Raw genomic sequence first — 15,814 nt, 5'->3', positions numbered from 1 at the left:
TATAACCAGCTGACATTGTAAATAAAAGTTACAACATGCAGAAGAGACCTGGTGCTTCCAAGTAAATAGCACAGCCCTTTAAATTTGTGGGCCATTCTGGATTTTTTTTTAAAGCAAATGTTTGAAAAACAAACAAACAACAAAACAATTAAAAACAACAAAATACTAATACTGTAGTGCGTTTAAACGTGGCCGGACTGTTATCCAACAGACATTTGTCCGACGGATAATATTCTGACAGACAAGTGGCCGTCGGATAACAGTCTTGCCACAAGATAGATTTTATAGATAGATAATTATCCAGACAGAGAACCACAAGACGTGTGGGTGGGACGCATGGTTAGGTTCCCAGAGGCAGTTGCGGCACCCAAGGCTCTGATTAGAACAGAGCACTCTGAAGCGTATCTGCCCTCGGCCGAACTCGGAACACGCTTCAGCATTCTGTCCGTTAGTATTCTGTCTGGGAACCCGTTTAAAACACCCACAATAAGATTTAAAAAAATGACTGCCTGTTTATGCATATTTTGCAGATTCCAGCACCTGGACCAATAACACCAACCAGAATAATGTTTTATCCCTGAAAGTCTTGTCACCCACTCAACCAGTAGAATAGTGTGTGCTAAAGAATGTTCTTAGTGTGTACGCACAGTGACTACTGAATAAACTCTTGCGAGACCAGAGAGCTTTAGAGAATAAGGCCCTTATTTCTTTTGTATGAGCCCATTGTTCCACAAACAGCATAGGAACAAATCACTTACTAGAGCTTTATAGCCAGGGAGCAGAGTTTTTGCTCTACTGGTCTCAAACTGCAGACCAGTGGCAAAGTGGTTAAAGGACCAGTAAATACAGTGGATTTGCATAATCAACAAATGCATGATAAAAAGACAATGCAATGGAACTTAGTCTGAGCTTCAAATGAGTAGTATATTTTTTTTCTGACAAATTTCAAAGTTATGTCTATTTCCACTCTTCCTGTGTCATGTGACAGCCATTAGCCAATCACAAATGCATATATATATTCTGTGAATTCTTGCACATGCTCAGTAGGAGCTTGTGAATAAAAAAGTGTAAATATAAAAAGACTGTACACATTTTGTTAATTGAAGTAAATTGAAAAGATGTTTAAAATTGCCTGCTCTATCTGAATCATGACAGTTTAATTTGACTTGACTTGAGTGTCCCTTTAAATCCATATCATCACCACTGAGCACAAAATAAACTACACTCAGATATGCAAAAAAAAACTGTCACCTCGCTTACACTTTATTTAATATTTTTTTTTGTAGGTAGGGGGCAAACTTGTATCTAGTGCATCTAGCCAGAAATTCTTCATGGCGCTGTATATTTATGTATTTATTTAGGGAAGGAGTGATGGTTAATTACCATATGAAACACTCCCGCAAAAAACAAACATACTCAATTTCAAGTCTAAAGCATTTAAAGTGAAGGTAAACTTTGCTCTATTTGAATCAAATCCTATACATATAAGCACAAATAAAAGGCACTTTCATTCATTAAAATTTCTAATTTTACTTTTATCCCGTGTTATTGCCGTTTTTATTTTGCATCTTGGAATATCGAAATTCAACCCGTTTTTTTTTTTTTTTTTTTAACATGCTGGTCATGTTTTTTCACCAGTCAATTGACTTTCTAGCCGTCATTTGATGTCATCCCTGTCTTGTACGCTATGCGCGAGCATTAGCTTTTTTTGCTCACACTTGGAAGGCAAGCGTGGCCCCGTTTCGCGCATGCTCAATGCAAATTTTATATTTCATATTGGGTTATGTAGAAGGCTTATTACAAGACGGGATCACTGCATGTGCATTGTTGACCGTCAGCGAGTTTATGCGCATGCGCAGTTCTTATAGTCGCCGTGCACAGGAGCGGGTGGGACCGCACTATACGTCACAATACCAGAAATGGCTTATGGGAGGAGTTTTAAATGGAATGGTAGGGAAAAATAAAACCTCAGCGACTCCGTATTTTATAAGCTACAAAATTGAATACTGTAAAAAAAAATTCTAACTTTACCTTCACTTTAAAGGGACATTCTAGCCAAAATCTTTCTTTCATGATTTATAAAGAGCATGCTATTTTAAACAGTTTTCTGATTTACTTCTGTTTGCTTCATTCTCGTAATATACTTGGTTGAAAAGCATATCTAGATATGCTCAGTATCTGCTGATTGGTGGCTGCACATAGATGCCTCTTGTTATTGGCTCACCCATGTGCATTGCTATTTCTTCAACAAGGGATATCTAAAGAATGAAGCAAATTAGATAATAGAAGTAAATGTGAATGTTTAAAATTGTATTCTCTATCTGAATCATGAAAGAAATATTTTTTGAGTTGTGTGCGGGGCTCAACTCTACAACTGCAAACCACCACATAACATGACATTATTATTAAAAACAAATATTCTATAAAAATCGGTATATAGTATCATGGTGACTATAAATAAAAAGGAAGACAATCTATAACTCAGTGGCTTACCCCACCACCAATAAAGAAAATAATTACTTCCTGTCACCTACTCGTGTAGTTCGTAGATTTTTTTAAAAGCCTTTTCACTGAAAGCGCTTGCAGTTTGTTTCCGAGCTCTGCTGTTTTTAATGCGTAAAGTACTTTAATTTTAAATATGTGTACAGTATACGCAAAGAAATTAATCTTTAATGTGTTTACAAATTGTCACATTAAAAGTCAGTAATGTACAGCTTGAATAACACTTGCAATGTAGGAACCATCTTTACCGAGTTATTTTGGAGCCGGGCTCTTACTACAGATGCACAGTGGTACTACCAAAGGGTATCTGGGTGCTGCGTTTCCTTGACAACAGGACTGGTTTAATCGTGGGCATAAGGTTTTTGCAGAGGTACGCTCCGGGATGTAATGGTGCTATCCTCGTTGACTTTCACCGTATGCTCCTTGACATGGCACTGGATATTTCTCTTGAGGAGTTCCGCCGCCGCTGGGAGGCCGAGATTCGCGAGGTCACAGAAAGATCCGAGCACGGGGTCTCTGTGAAGCGGAGACGCTCTGGAGAAGGGTCTGATAATGAGGATGTGTGTGAGGAACGGGCGTGGAGACGTCTTCCTGGGTCACCTCAGAGGGAAGTGGAGGAGGTGGACAATGGGTACCTGGAGCTGGCAGAGAGATTGTTGGAGGATAAGCCCAAATGCACACCTCGGGATGTTGAGAGGCCCTGCTGTATTCCTTTGACTGACAAACCGATTTCCAGCTTCCCTGCTAGAGCAGCAGGAAACAGCTTGGTTGACCAGCTCATCTGTGATTTGGTAACTGTTCAGCCGTGTCACTATGTACCTACTTATAAGTGATTTGGTAAATGTATAACGTAGGTTCGAGTTGTCTATACAGTGTTATGTTTCAAAAGTGCAGTTAATTTGTTCTATAAAAAAAAGCATATTCCAGCCAGGGTGCATGTAAAATATATTATTTTAAGGAGCCACAAGTGATTTTTAGGAGAAAGAAGACAGACCTATCATTCTATTAATACATTGAGAATTTTCAGTACAACCTGCAAGAGTTTTAAGGGATATTAAACCCACATTTTTTTTCATGATTCAGCTAAAGCATGCAATTTAAAGCAACTTTCATATTTACTCCTATTACAATTTGTATTTGTTTTCTTGGTATCTTTATTTGAAAAAGCAGGAATGTAAGCTAATTTGCCGGCCCATTTCTGGTTCAGCACGCTGTGTATTGCTTGCTGATTGCTACATGGCTACATTTAGCCACTAATCATCAAGCGCTACCAGGTGCTGAACCAAAAATGGTTCGGCTCCTAAACTTACATTCCTGCTTTTCAAATAAAGATACCAAGAGATCAAATAAAAATTGTTAATAGGAGTAGATTAGAAAGTTGCTAAAAATTGCATGCTCTGTCTGAATCGTGAAGGCAAAATGTGGGTTTCATATCCTTAAAGTGAATGTAAAGTTTAATCAATTTGTGCCCGGTTTTTAAAAATACTATTAAAAATAGGTGCACTTTTATTGATGAAAGTTTACATTGCACCATATTTGTAGAAATACTTACCTTTTACTTCTCCAAAGCCAGATCGCCGATCCCCCACATCAGCTCCTCTGTACTTACGCCAGAAATAACGAAACTGGCTTCCCCCCCAGAGCGTCATTCTCGTGATGCCTTGCTGTGATTGGAGGAAGCCAGTTTCCTCATTGCTGTGTAAGTACAGCAGGAAGAAGCAGGCAGGGGATCGGCGATCCGGCTTTGGAGAAGTAAAAGGTAAGTATTTCTACAAATACGGTGCAATGTAAAGTTTCATCAATGAAAGTGCCCCTGTTTTTAATAGTATTTTTAAAAACCAGGCACTAATTGATGAAACTTTACATTCTCAGAAGTGTATGCATGGAAGGTCACTTGCAGTGTTAAGATTATCACATAACAGGTGCTAACTCTTAATAGAAGATATTTTGTAAACATAGTTAAAAAAACACCATGCATTAAATACATTAGGTAGGATTGAATTGGACCCCTTATTAGAAAGCAAAATGGAGTCTCATTCCCTCCTGTGTGGCTTATGGTGGGGTGATAGTGGCACTAAAAAAGAACAAAAACCTAGTTGTGTTTTTTTTCTTTTCTTTTGGATAAGCAAAACAATTATTGCCCAATAGAAAAACACATGTATATGAAAAATTAGGTGATTGTAAAGTATTATACTTTGATAGCAGAATAATATGATCAGCATTGGCTGCAGGATTTAATTTTAAAGTGAGCCCCGCTAACTTTGCAAAGTTTCCCTTTCCAGCAAGCTTCATTAAATTCTATCTTGCCACTCGTAGGAAGAAATTCTTTTTTTTAAGGTTATTCAATGAGGGCAGCCCTTGCAGGTGTCAGTATAGTTTCTGGTAAAGTTTTGATCATATTCTGTAAATTAGGTTTTCCTTCATATGCTGCAAGTCATATAACAGGTGTAGGACATTTTTGACCTAAGATGCATGGGACAGCCAAACGTTTTACACAAAAGCAAGAGGTTTTTAAAGGGACATTAAACACTAAATACATTTCATGCACCCCTCTACTTATTTGTGCCAACATTAAAGAACCTAGGTTACACATTAGTTATCTCGAGAGTCGCTGCACATGTGAAAAAAAGTTAGCACTGGAAAGCAGTAGAAACTAGATTTCATAATGGCGGCACCTATGATTAGAAAGAGGCGTGGAATAACCTCAATAATATGCTTATAAAATGTATTTAGTGTTTAATGTCCCTTTAATATTCCTTCTATTTATAGTGGCTCACTCCCCTACACAACTCTAACCAAGCATCCATCCGTTAGATTTCTGTATTCAGCATTTTTTTTCAATGCCGAATGTGAAAGTTGGCTGACTTTTGTGATGTTAGGATCTTTTCGGAGACAAATTTCTTCTTGTGAAAGTGAAGTACACTAAAAAATTGTGTAAATCTAGATTTTAGTGTGCTTCACATTCACAAGAAGAAATTTGGCTCTGACAAGATCTGCACATCAAGATAGTCTGCCTACTTCATCATTCGGCATTGAACAGAAATCCATTACATCATAATATTTATGTTTTTGGTTCATTGCTTTTTACATAAGAATAGTATCAGGCAGGAAAAGGATATTTTGTAATTATATCCTCCTGAAAAAATTGGGACTTTGGGTTCTTACCCATTTCTTCTTGATTGGTGGGTGCCATAAAATGGAAAGCATGGCCAATTATTATTTTGTGTGTTTTATTTTATAGGTTTCTAGAAATCATTTCATATTCTAGAAAATGTTTATTTTGGGTTACAACAAGAAAAAGCACTGTAAAACTATCAGTAGGTCAGAGAAATAAGTGGAGGATCGTATGAGTATGGAAGTAGTGATATCATAGTAATAATTATAGAAATAATAAATGTAAGCCTAATACTGGTAATTCTGAGTTCATTTAATTTTTCCTGATTTTCTACCTTTGCAATTCAATACAATTTCCAGCATCTCAAGCATGCTAATGAGGTGGACCTAACACTCTGGAAATATTACCTATCTTGTCCACTATCCTTGTCTGTGCTACCCTATATCTGATAGAGGGAACAGGAGTCTCATAAGCATCCCTGGCCTAATGTTTGGGTCACGTGTCTGATATAGTTTATCAGACACCCAAACATTAGGTCAGGGGTGCTTATGGGACTCCTGTTCCTTCTTTTTAACATTGATGTACTATATGAGATCTATATAGCCCTTCTAACAGAGTCCTGATAGATTTAGGCCTAGTTCACATTCCAGTTGTAAATTTAGAAACTTGTAGTTTTTAAAAAAAAAAAAGTAATTCACTTTATATATGGAAGTCATAACAAAAACCTTTGTATATGGTAACATAATTTTCTGTTGCTTCTTTAAGATGTTGAGTTTAGAAATACAATATAGTTTAGCCTTTAGTGTCGGGGGCACAGTAACAATTTTAGTAGCGCAATCCCTCTAATAGGTAAAGCAGCTACAACCAAAACACTTCCCTCCACACAAGTGGGTGTTACCCTTCATTAAAAGGACTATAAACTCTAGGTTTAGTAGCCTGTTATATATTTGACATAATTAGATTAAAGGGACAGTAAAAGTCAAATTTAAACTTTCATGATTCATATAGAGCATGCAATTTTAAACAACTTTCAAATTTACTTTTGATGTCAAATTTGCTTTGTTCTCTTGGAATCTTTTTTTTGAAAAGTAAAATTAGTTAGGCTCAGGAGTGTGCCCGTGTCTTTAGTACCCTATGGTAGCAGTGTTTTGCAATGTTATAACTTATTTGTAGCTTTGTATTACAATGTTGCAAAACACTGCTGCCATAGAGTACTAAAGACACATGCACACGCCTGAGCTCTTATGAGCCTGCCTAGTTTTACTCTTCAATGAAAGATACCAAGAGAACAAAGAAAATTTGATAACAGAAGTAAGTTGGAAAGTTGTTTAAAATTGCATGCTCTATCCGAATTATGAAAGTTTTTAATTTTGACTTTACAGTCCTTTTTAAGTGCATTGAAAGCACCATTGTTTTTTTTTTATTTGTCTTTTAACCCACTTGTATGCTCGCAGCCCAGCTCTGGAGTGAGTTTTTTCAGATCTGTGTCTGGAGCAACTTATAAGGGATACAGCAAAAGCATCCCTCTTTACTGGGTTTAAAATAAAGAATTGGAAACACAAGGGGCGAGATTACATATGCGGCGTAGGTTTCAGCGCAACTGCTGATACCCCTGTCGCCCGTTGTCACGAATACCTCAGGATTTAGCTGCTAAGGGGTTAATTCTGTTTAGCCTGTGAGCTAAAAAAGATTTGTTTTTCAAGAAGAACTGTCTGTTTGTGTTTTCTTTGAAGTGCCAGAAGCCTCATAAATGCTCACACAGGGGGGACCTTTTATGGCTCAGATTGTCAGCAGTGGGCATGATTCCAAACAGGGCCTCAGTCACAGAAACTGATAAGGTCAATAAAGGGACATGGGTATAATGTATATATGTGTTTAAAACTGTTATGACATTAAATTAAGGGAAATATGACAACCCTGTCATATTTTTTATCAAATTGATTCTCCCAATGAAACTAAGAGATTACCGGTCAGTATATCTGAAAATAGATTTACCTAGCAGAAATTATAATGGGTTCTATAATTTTAGGCAAAGACTTAGTTTATTGAAGGTCATAAAGACAGGGGGGTTTCTTAGCCTGCCCAGGAGGGTGTGGTCACGCAACTTGATCTCTGGAAAATAGGTATAATCTTATTTTTAACTATAAGATTGTCATTCTTAGAAGGGAGGCTGTGACAACACAGAGTAAGGACCCAATTGCTTCATGCCATCTCTCTGGTAACAGATTCCAAAGACTCGTTAAGTATTCAATCTGTTTTTCTCCTTTTTTATTTTAAAAACTGTTTGCTGTGTGTAATTGTATTTGTAACAACTTTTTATTAATAATTCATTGTGCATAATAAATAATTCCTTTATTACGTGTTGGCCTTTGTCTAATAATTAAACCACGTTACTGAAAGAGACTGGAATATTAGAACTGTATAACTTAGGTTATTTTCTGCTAAATTGTATTCAGAGAGTTAATGTGTAAGTCTGGGTTTTTCCTTAGGATTTTCCCTTTAATAAATCATAAGTTGTGTCAGTTTTTGAGCTAGATATTATAGTTAGTTTGGTGTGGGTGGCATTGAAGGGGAGTTTGGGGCATTTGTTTTAAGTCTAGTACAGACTGGAGAGTGGTGTTAACCCTTGCACCCACTGAACTAAATCACAAGCTGGCTTGGTGTGGCTAGATTGTGATATATTAGTGACAGTAGAAGGGGTCTGATAATCCTTTCTGTGCCAAATAAGTGACTAGCACAGGGTTGGATAACCCTGGTTCGTCACACCCGTAAATTCAGATTTGTCGTTTTACTACCTCTATGGGGTCAATTTATCAAAGGCTTCGCCCCCTACGACTGCAGGTTCTCTCAAGAGAACCTGTAGTCCGTATTTATGAAGAAGCGGTCATCAGACCGCTGCTTCCCTAAACTCTTTGCCACCTCTTAGGTGGCAAATTTCTATCTCCCCGGTCTCGTCTGACCGGGGAGATTGACAGCTCTTGCCCATGCGTGATTGGCTGTTCTCAGGCAGGGGGCGGCTTTGCACAAGAGCACAAAATTGCGTTCTTGTGCAATGCTGAATTCCGGCAGCGGAATTAAGCCGCCAGAGGCGAGCTGCGGCAGACAGGGGCGAGTATGTACGCCACTGTCCGCCATAGCTTGATAAATCGACCCCTATATATTAGCTTGCATTGTTAAAGGGACAGTCAAGTCCAAAAAAAACTTTCATGTTTTAAATAGGGCATGCAATTTTAAACAACTTCCCAATTTACTTTTATCACCAATTTTGCTTTGTTCTCTTGGTATTCTTAGTTGAAAGCTAAAACTAGGAGGTTCATATGCTAATTTCTTAGACCTTGAAGACTGCCTCTAATCTGAATAATTTTGACCACTAGAGGGCATTAGTTCACATGTTTCATATAGATAACATTAAGCTCATGCACGTAAAGTGACCTAGGACTGAGCACTGATTGGCTAAACTGCATGTCTGTCAAAAGGACTGAAACAAGGGGTCAGTTTGCAGAGGCTTAGATACAAGATAATCACAGAGGTAAAACGTGTATTATTATAACTGTGTTGGTTATGCAAAATTGGGAAATGGGTAATAAAGGGATTATCTTTCTTTTTAACCCCTTAACGACACGAGTCGTACAGGGTACGTCACACACAACCTTGTCTTTAAAGACCAGCGACGTACCCTGTACGACTTTGGAGATTAAAGCGGCTGGAAGCGATCCTGATCGCTTCCAGCCGCTTTACAGTTATTGCAGTGATGCCTCGATGTCGAGGCATCCTGCAATAACATTTTTTAACTTGCCAGTACTCAAGATGGCTCCCAGTAAGGTAGAGGGGGGAGGGTTAGAGAGCTGTTTGGGGGAGATCAGGGAGATTGGGGGCTAAGGGGGGATCCTATACAGCAGCATATGTAAATATGCTATAAATATATTTTTTTTTTTTTAAAATATACCTTTTATTTTAGTACTGGCAGACTTTCTGCCAGTACTTAAGATGGCGGGGACAATTGTGGGATGGGGGAGGGAAGAGAGCTGTTTGGGAGGGATCCTGGGGTGTGATGTGTCAGGTGGGAGGCTGATCTCTATGCTAAAGCTTAAATTAACCTTGCAAGCTCCCTACAAGCTACCTAATTAACCCCTGCACTGCTGGGCATAATACATGTGTGGTGCGCAGCAGCATTTAGCGGCCCTATAATTACCAAAAAGCAACGCCAAAGCCATATATGTCTGCTATTTCTAAACAAAGGGGATCCCAGAGAAGCATTTTCAACCATTTATGCCATAATTGCACAAGTTATTTGTAAATAATTTCAGTGAGAAACCTAAAATTGTGAAATATTTTACGTTTTTTTTAATTTGATCACATTTAGCGGTGAAAAGGTAGCATGAAATATACCAAGATGGGCCTAGATCAATACTTTGGGATGTCTTCTAAAAAAAAATATATGCTGTGTGTGGATAGAATGCGCAAACAAAACAGAGTGATTAGAGGCCTACAGATACAGGTGATTATCTCCTAAAAAACACCTTCAAGAATCTATGGGGGAATGTGATTAGGATGTCAGGTGTCTGTGGAAACACTCAGACAAAACTAAAAAATCTGTGGCGCTGAAAAGACAGCTGAACTAGTCACTATATGGCTGCTCTTATTAAATCCCAAATGAATATAAGGGGTATGGCAGATATATACAAATTTTATTGGTTACAATTAATAGATGTGTAGACTCAAATATCTACAGACACTATAAAAAATGGAAGGTTAAAAAGTAAAGGTAAACTTGATTACAGGGGTAAAAGAGTACAAAATTCATATAAAAGATAACTAAACTACAATCATACAGAAATTTCGCTCCTAATTAAAATACAATACTGTAGTAAGCAGATGAGCAAAATAAATCAAAGAATAAAAAACAGTGTAGTATACAATTTAAAAAAATGCAAAACACAAATACAGATGAAACGTTTGATCCTTCATATGTTTAAAAGTCAATTAGTGTATTCCTCCAGCATTGCTCATCAATCCTAATGCAGGAGGATATATGAGACAAGAGAAATTGCTTGTCAAAAGCAGACCGATAATTCAAGTAAGGTAAGACACTTTAGTACTTACACCGGAAGGTGTTTGACAGCTCTCCTGGCACCGGTCTCAGTTGCTGTGTTCTATCTGTTTCCTCCTTTCACAGCCCGGTTACGATTTGGGTAGAGTGTTGGATCAGTGTCACAGTTCCCAGGGGTTTGTAGGCAGACAGTTCTGCTTGTATCAAAAGGTTTCAGCGCAAAAGTCTCTCCTAAGCGTGTATTGGCGCTTAGCTGTAATAACGCCAGTTGGCGTTCCAAGCACAGTCTGTACAGAGACAGCGTGTGTGGTCAGTGGATACGGATCCTCAGAAGGATCAAAAGAAAGAGCAACGCATTTCGGCTAGCATGCCTTTGTCAAGCTCATACTTGCATGATTACAGAGGTGCCTTTTAAAGCTATGTTTGATTAGATGATAGGATGATAGGTAGATTAATTAATTGCTGCTAATTTATTAATTTCTTATTGAGTGTTTTCGCAATTCAGTAGCTATTTCTTTGACGAAAAAGATTATATAAAGAAAAAAGGGGGGGCGATCGTTACAATTCATATTGGTCTCATTTATATTGTATTGAATTGGTTATTTGTTGTTAAGAGGCACCTGTTTGTAATATGCTCACAATCTTCATTATTGAGATACACAAATTTCATATAGATTAAGGTACTTTAAAAGAGCAAATACACAAATTTCATATAGATTAAGGTACTTTAAAAGAGCAAATACACAAATTTCATATAGGTTATGATACTTTAAAAAGCAAAAAATGGTACAGGCAATGTGGTGATTTTATCTGCATTACTTAAAACCTACATTGCTTGTGTTGAAGTGGAATAAACTTTTATTTTAGTATTCAGAAATTCCCAGTTTCTATATTTGGATTTTTTTGTTATGAAGAGAACCAGAGGGGTACATGAATAAGGGATGGGGAAATGGTTATGATTGATCATTTTATAAGGGATCTATGGAAAAATTGTATTTAATTGAGGAATTCATAAAAAGACTTGTGATAAAATGTGCATGAAAGATTCTGCAAAATAGATGAAAGAATTTTCGTTCAAAAAGTCGTGGAGGGATTTTATCATAGATAATCTATAAAGAATTCAGAAATGATCCATAAAAATTCATAAAAAAAATCATAAAAAATTAATAAAATTCATTAAAAAATTCATTAATTATAGAGTGTTATATTTAATTCAGTAAATAGAAGTGGCAGTTGGGTTAGTTCTTTGGTTATTATATAATTTAATAAACCCTTTTAGAGTGATAGATATTCTTAAAATATTATGTAATATTTCGACAAAAAAAGGGGGGGGACAAATACAATTGAAGTTGTTAGACTCATTATCTATTGGGCAGTGTGTGTTATAGGCAATTATAACATTATTTCTTCTGTTAAGTGTGATCAGTCCACGGGTCATCATTACTTCTGGGGATATTACTCCTCCCCAACAGGAAGTGCAAGAGGATTCACCCAGCAGAGCTGCATATAGCTCCTCCCCTCTACGTCACTCCCAGTCATTCTCTTGCACCCAACGACTAGATAGGATGTGTGAGAGGACTATGGTGATTATACTTAGTTTTATATCTTCAATCAAAAGTTTGTTATTTTAAAATAGCACCGGAGTGTGTTATTACCTCTCTGGCAGAGTTTGAAGAAGAATCTACCAGAGTTTTGCTATGATTTTAGCCGGAGTAGTTAAGATCATATTGCTGTTCTCGGCCATCTGAGGAGTGAGGTAAACTTCAGATCAGGGGACAGCGGGCAGATGAATCTGCATAGAGGTATGTAGCAGTTTTTATTTTCTGACAATGGAATTGATGAGAAAATCCTGCCATACCGATATAATGTCATGTATGTATACTTTACACTTCAGTATTCTGGGGAATGGTACTTCACTAGAATTACACTGTAAGAAATACATAAAGCTGTTTAATAACTAGAGATTATGTTTAACGTTTTTGCTGGAATGTAAAATCGTTTTCATTTGCTGAGGTACTGTGTGAATAAATGTTTGGGCACTATTTTTCCACTTGGCAGTTGCTTAATCTGTTTTTCTGACAGTTTCTGTTCTCCCTCACTGCTGTGTTGTGAGGGGGAGGGGCCGTTTTTTGGCGCTTTTACTATGCATCATATATTTCAGTCAGCAACTCATTGTATTCCCTGCATGATCCGGTTCATCTCTACAGAGCTCAGGGGTCTTCAAAACTTATTTTGAGGGAGGTAATTTCTCTCAGCAGAGCTGTGAGAATTATAGTTTGACTGAGATAAAAAACGTTTTTTCTGTAATTTGTTTCCTGCTTTCAGAATTTGTTATCTTTGCTAATGGGATTAAACCTTTGCTAAAGTTGTGTTGTTTACAAGGATTGAGGCTATAACTGTTTCAATTTATTAATTTTCAACTGTCATAGATCTTCTGTGCTTCTTAAAGGCACAGTACGTTTTAATATTATTCTAATTGAATTGTATTTCCAAGTTGCAAGTTTATTTGCTAGTGTGTTAAACATGTCTGATTCAGAGGATGATACCTGTGTCATTTGTTGCAATGCCAAAGTGGAGCCCAATAGAAATTTATGTACTAACTGTATTGATGCTACTTTAAATAAAAGTCAATCTGTACAAATTGAACAAATTTCACCAAACAACGAGGGGAGAGTTATGCCGACTAACTCGCCTCACGTGTCAGTACCTACATCTCCCGCTCAGAGGGAGGTGCGTGATATTGTAGCGCCGAGTACATCTGGGCGGCCATTACAAATCACATTACAGGATATGGCTACTGTTATGACTGAGGTTTTGGCTAAATTACCAGAACTAAGAGGTAAGCGTGATCACTCTGGGGTGAGAACAGAGTGCGCTGATAATATTAGGGCCATGTCAGACACTGCGTCACAGGTGGCAGAACATGAGGACGGAGAACTTCATTCTGTGGGTGACGGTTCTGATCCAAACAGACTGGATTCAGATATTTCAAATTTTAAATTTAAACTGGAAAACCTCTGTGTATTACTAGGGGAGGTGTTAGCGGCTCTGAATGATTGTAACACAGTTGCAATACCAGAGAAAATGTGTAGGTTGGATAAATATTTTGCGGTACCGACGAGTACTGAGGTTTTTCCTATACCTAAGAGACTTACTGAAATTGTTACTAAGGAGTGGGATAGACCCGGTGTGCCGTTCTCACCCCCTCCGATATTTAGAAAAATGTTTCCAATAGACGCCACCACAAGGGACTTATGGCAAACGGTCCCTAAGGTGGAGGGAGCAGTTTCTACCTTAGCTAAGCGTACCACTATCCCGGTGGAGGATAGCTGTGCTTTTTCAGATCCAATGGATAAAAAGTTAGAGGGTTACCTTAAGAAAATGTTTGTTCAACAAGGTTTTATATTGCAACCCCTTGCATGCATTGCGCCGATCACGGCTGCAGCGGCATTCTGGATTGAGTCTCTGGAAGAGAACATTGGTTCAGCTACTCTGGACGACATTACGGACAGGCTTAGAGTCCTTAAACTAGCTAATTCATTCATTTCGGAGGCCGTAGTACATCTTACTAAACTTACGGCGAAGAATTCAGGATTCGCCATTCAGGCACGCAGGGCGCTGTGGCTAAAATCCTGGTCAGCTGATGTTACTTCTAAGTCTAAATTGCTTAATATACCTTTCAAAGGGCAGACCTTATTCGGGCCCGGGTTGAAAGAGATTATCGCTGACATTACAGGAGGTAAAGGCCATGCCCTGCCTCAGGACAAAGCCAAAGCCAAGACTAGACAGTCTAATTTTCGTTCCTTTCGTAATTTCAAAGCAGGAGCAGCATCAACTTCCTCTGCACCAAAACAGGAAGGAGCTGTTGCTCGCTACAGACAAGGCTGGAAACCTAACCAGTCCTGGAACAAGGGCAAGCAGACTAGGAAACCTGCTGCTGCCCCTAAAACAGCATGAATTGAGGGCCCCCGATCCGGGATCGGATCTAGTGGGGGGCAGACTTTCTCTCTTCGCCCAGGCTTGGGCAAGAGATGTTCAGGATCCCTGGGCGCTAGAGATAATATCTCAGGGATACCTTCTGGACTTCAAATACTCTCCTCCAAGAGAGAGATTTCATCTGTCAAGATTGTCAACAATCCAGACAAAGAAAGAGGCGTTTCTACGCTGCGTACAAGAGCTCTTGTTAATGGGAGTAATCCATCCAGTTCCACGATCGGAACAGGGACAGGGGTTTTACTCAAATCTGTTTGTGGTTCCCAAAAAAGAGGGAACTTTCAGACCAATCCTGGACTTAAAGATCCTAAACAAATTCCTAAGAGTTCCATCATTCAAGATGGAGACTATTCGGACAATTTTACCTATGATCCAAGAGGGTCAATACATGACCACTGTAGATTTAAAAGATGCTTACCTTCACATACCGATTCACAAAGATCATTATCGGTACCTAAGGTTTGCCTTCCTAGACAGGCATTACCAGTTTGTGGTTCTTCCATTCGGATTGGCTACAGCTCCAAGAATCTTCACAAAGGTTCTGGGTGCTCTTCTGGCGGTACTAAGACCGCGGGGAATCTCGGTAGCTCCATACCTAGACGACATTCTGATACAAGCTTCAAGCTTTCAAACTGCCAAGTCTCATACAGAGTTAGTGCTGGCATTTCTAAGGTCACATGGATGGAAGGTGAACGAAAAGAAAAGTTCACTCGTTCCACTCACAAGAGTTCCCTTCCTGGGGACTCTTATAGATTCTGTAGAAATGAAGATTTACCTGACAGAGGACAGGCTAACAAGACTTCAAAGTGCTTGCCGCACCCTTCATTCCATTCAACACCCGTCAGTGGCTCAATGCATGGAGGTAATCGGCTTAATGGTAGCGGCAATGGACATAGTACCCTTTGCACGCTTACACCTCAGACCACTGCAACTGTGCATGCTAAGTCAGTGGAATGGGGATTACTCAGACTTATCCCCTTCTCTGAATCTGGATCAAGAGACCAGAAATTCTCTTCTATGGTGGCTTTCTCGGCCACATCTGTCCAGGGGGATGCCATTCAGCAGACCAGACTGGACAATTGTAACAACAGACGCCAGCCTTCTAGGTTGGGGTGCCGTCTGGAATTCTCTGAAGGCTCAGGGACAATGGAGTC

The 15,814-nt window shown here is 38.7% G+C and overlaps 1 protein-coding gene across 1 annotated transcript in view; it reads left to right on the top strand.

Annotated features, from left to right (window-relative positions):
* Positions 1-2,814: 2,814 nt before the first annotated feature.
* FBXW8 (F-box and WD repeat domain containing 8) overlaps positions 2,815-15,814 on the top strand; it is a 527,093-nt gene continuing 514,093 nt past the window's right edge. The window contains exon 1 of the mRNA XM_053701689.1: positions 2,815-3,293. Within this exon, the coding sequence (XP_053557664.1) occupies positions 2,919-3,293 (375 nt within the window). The 5' untranslated portion in view covers positions 2,815-2,918. The remainder of the gene's footprint in view (positions 3,294-15,814) is intronic.

The sequence above is a fragment of the Bombina bombina genome, chromosome 2 (assembly GCF_027579735.1).
Source record: "Bombina bombina isolate aBomBom1 chromosome 2, aBomBom1.pri, whole genome shotgun sequence".
NCBI lineage: Eukaryota > Metazoa > Chordata > Amphibia > Anura > Bombinatoridae > Bombina > Bombina bombina.
The sequence above is the reverse complement of the archived record's forward strand: the minus strand, read 5'-3'. Positions and strand labels throughout refer to the sequence as shown.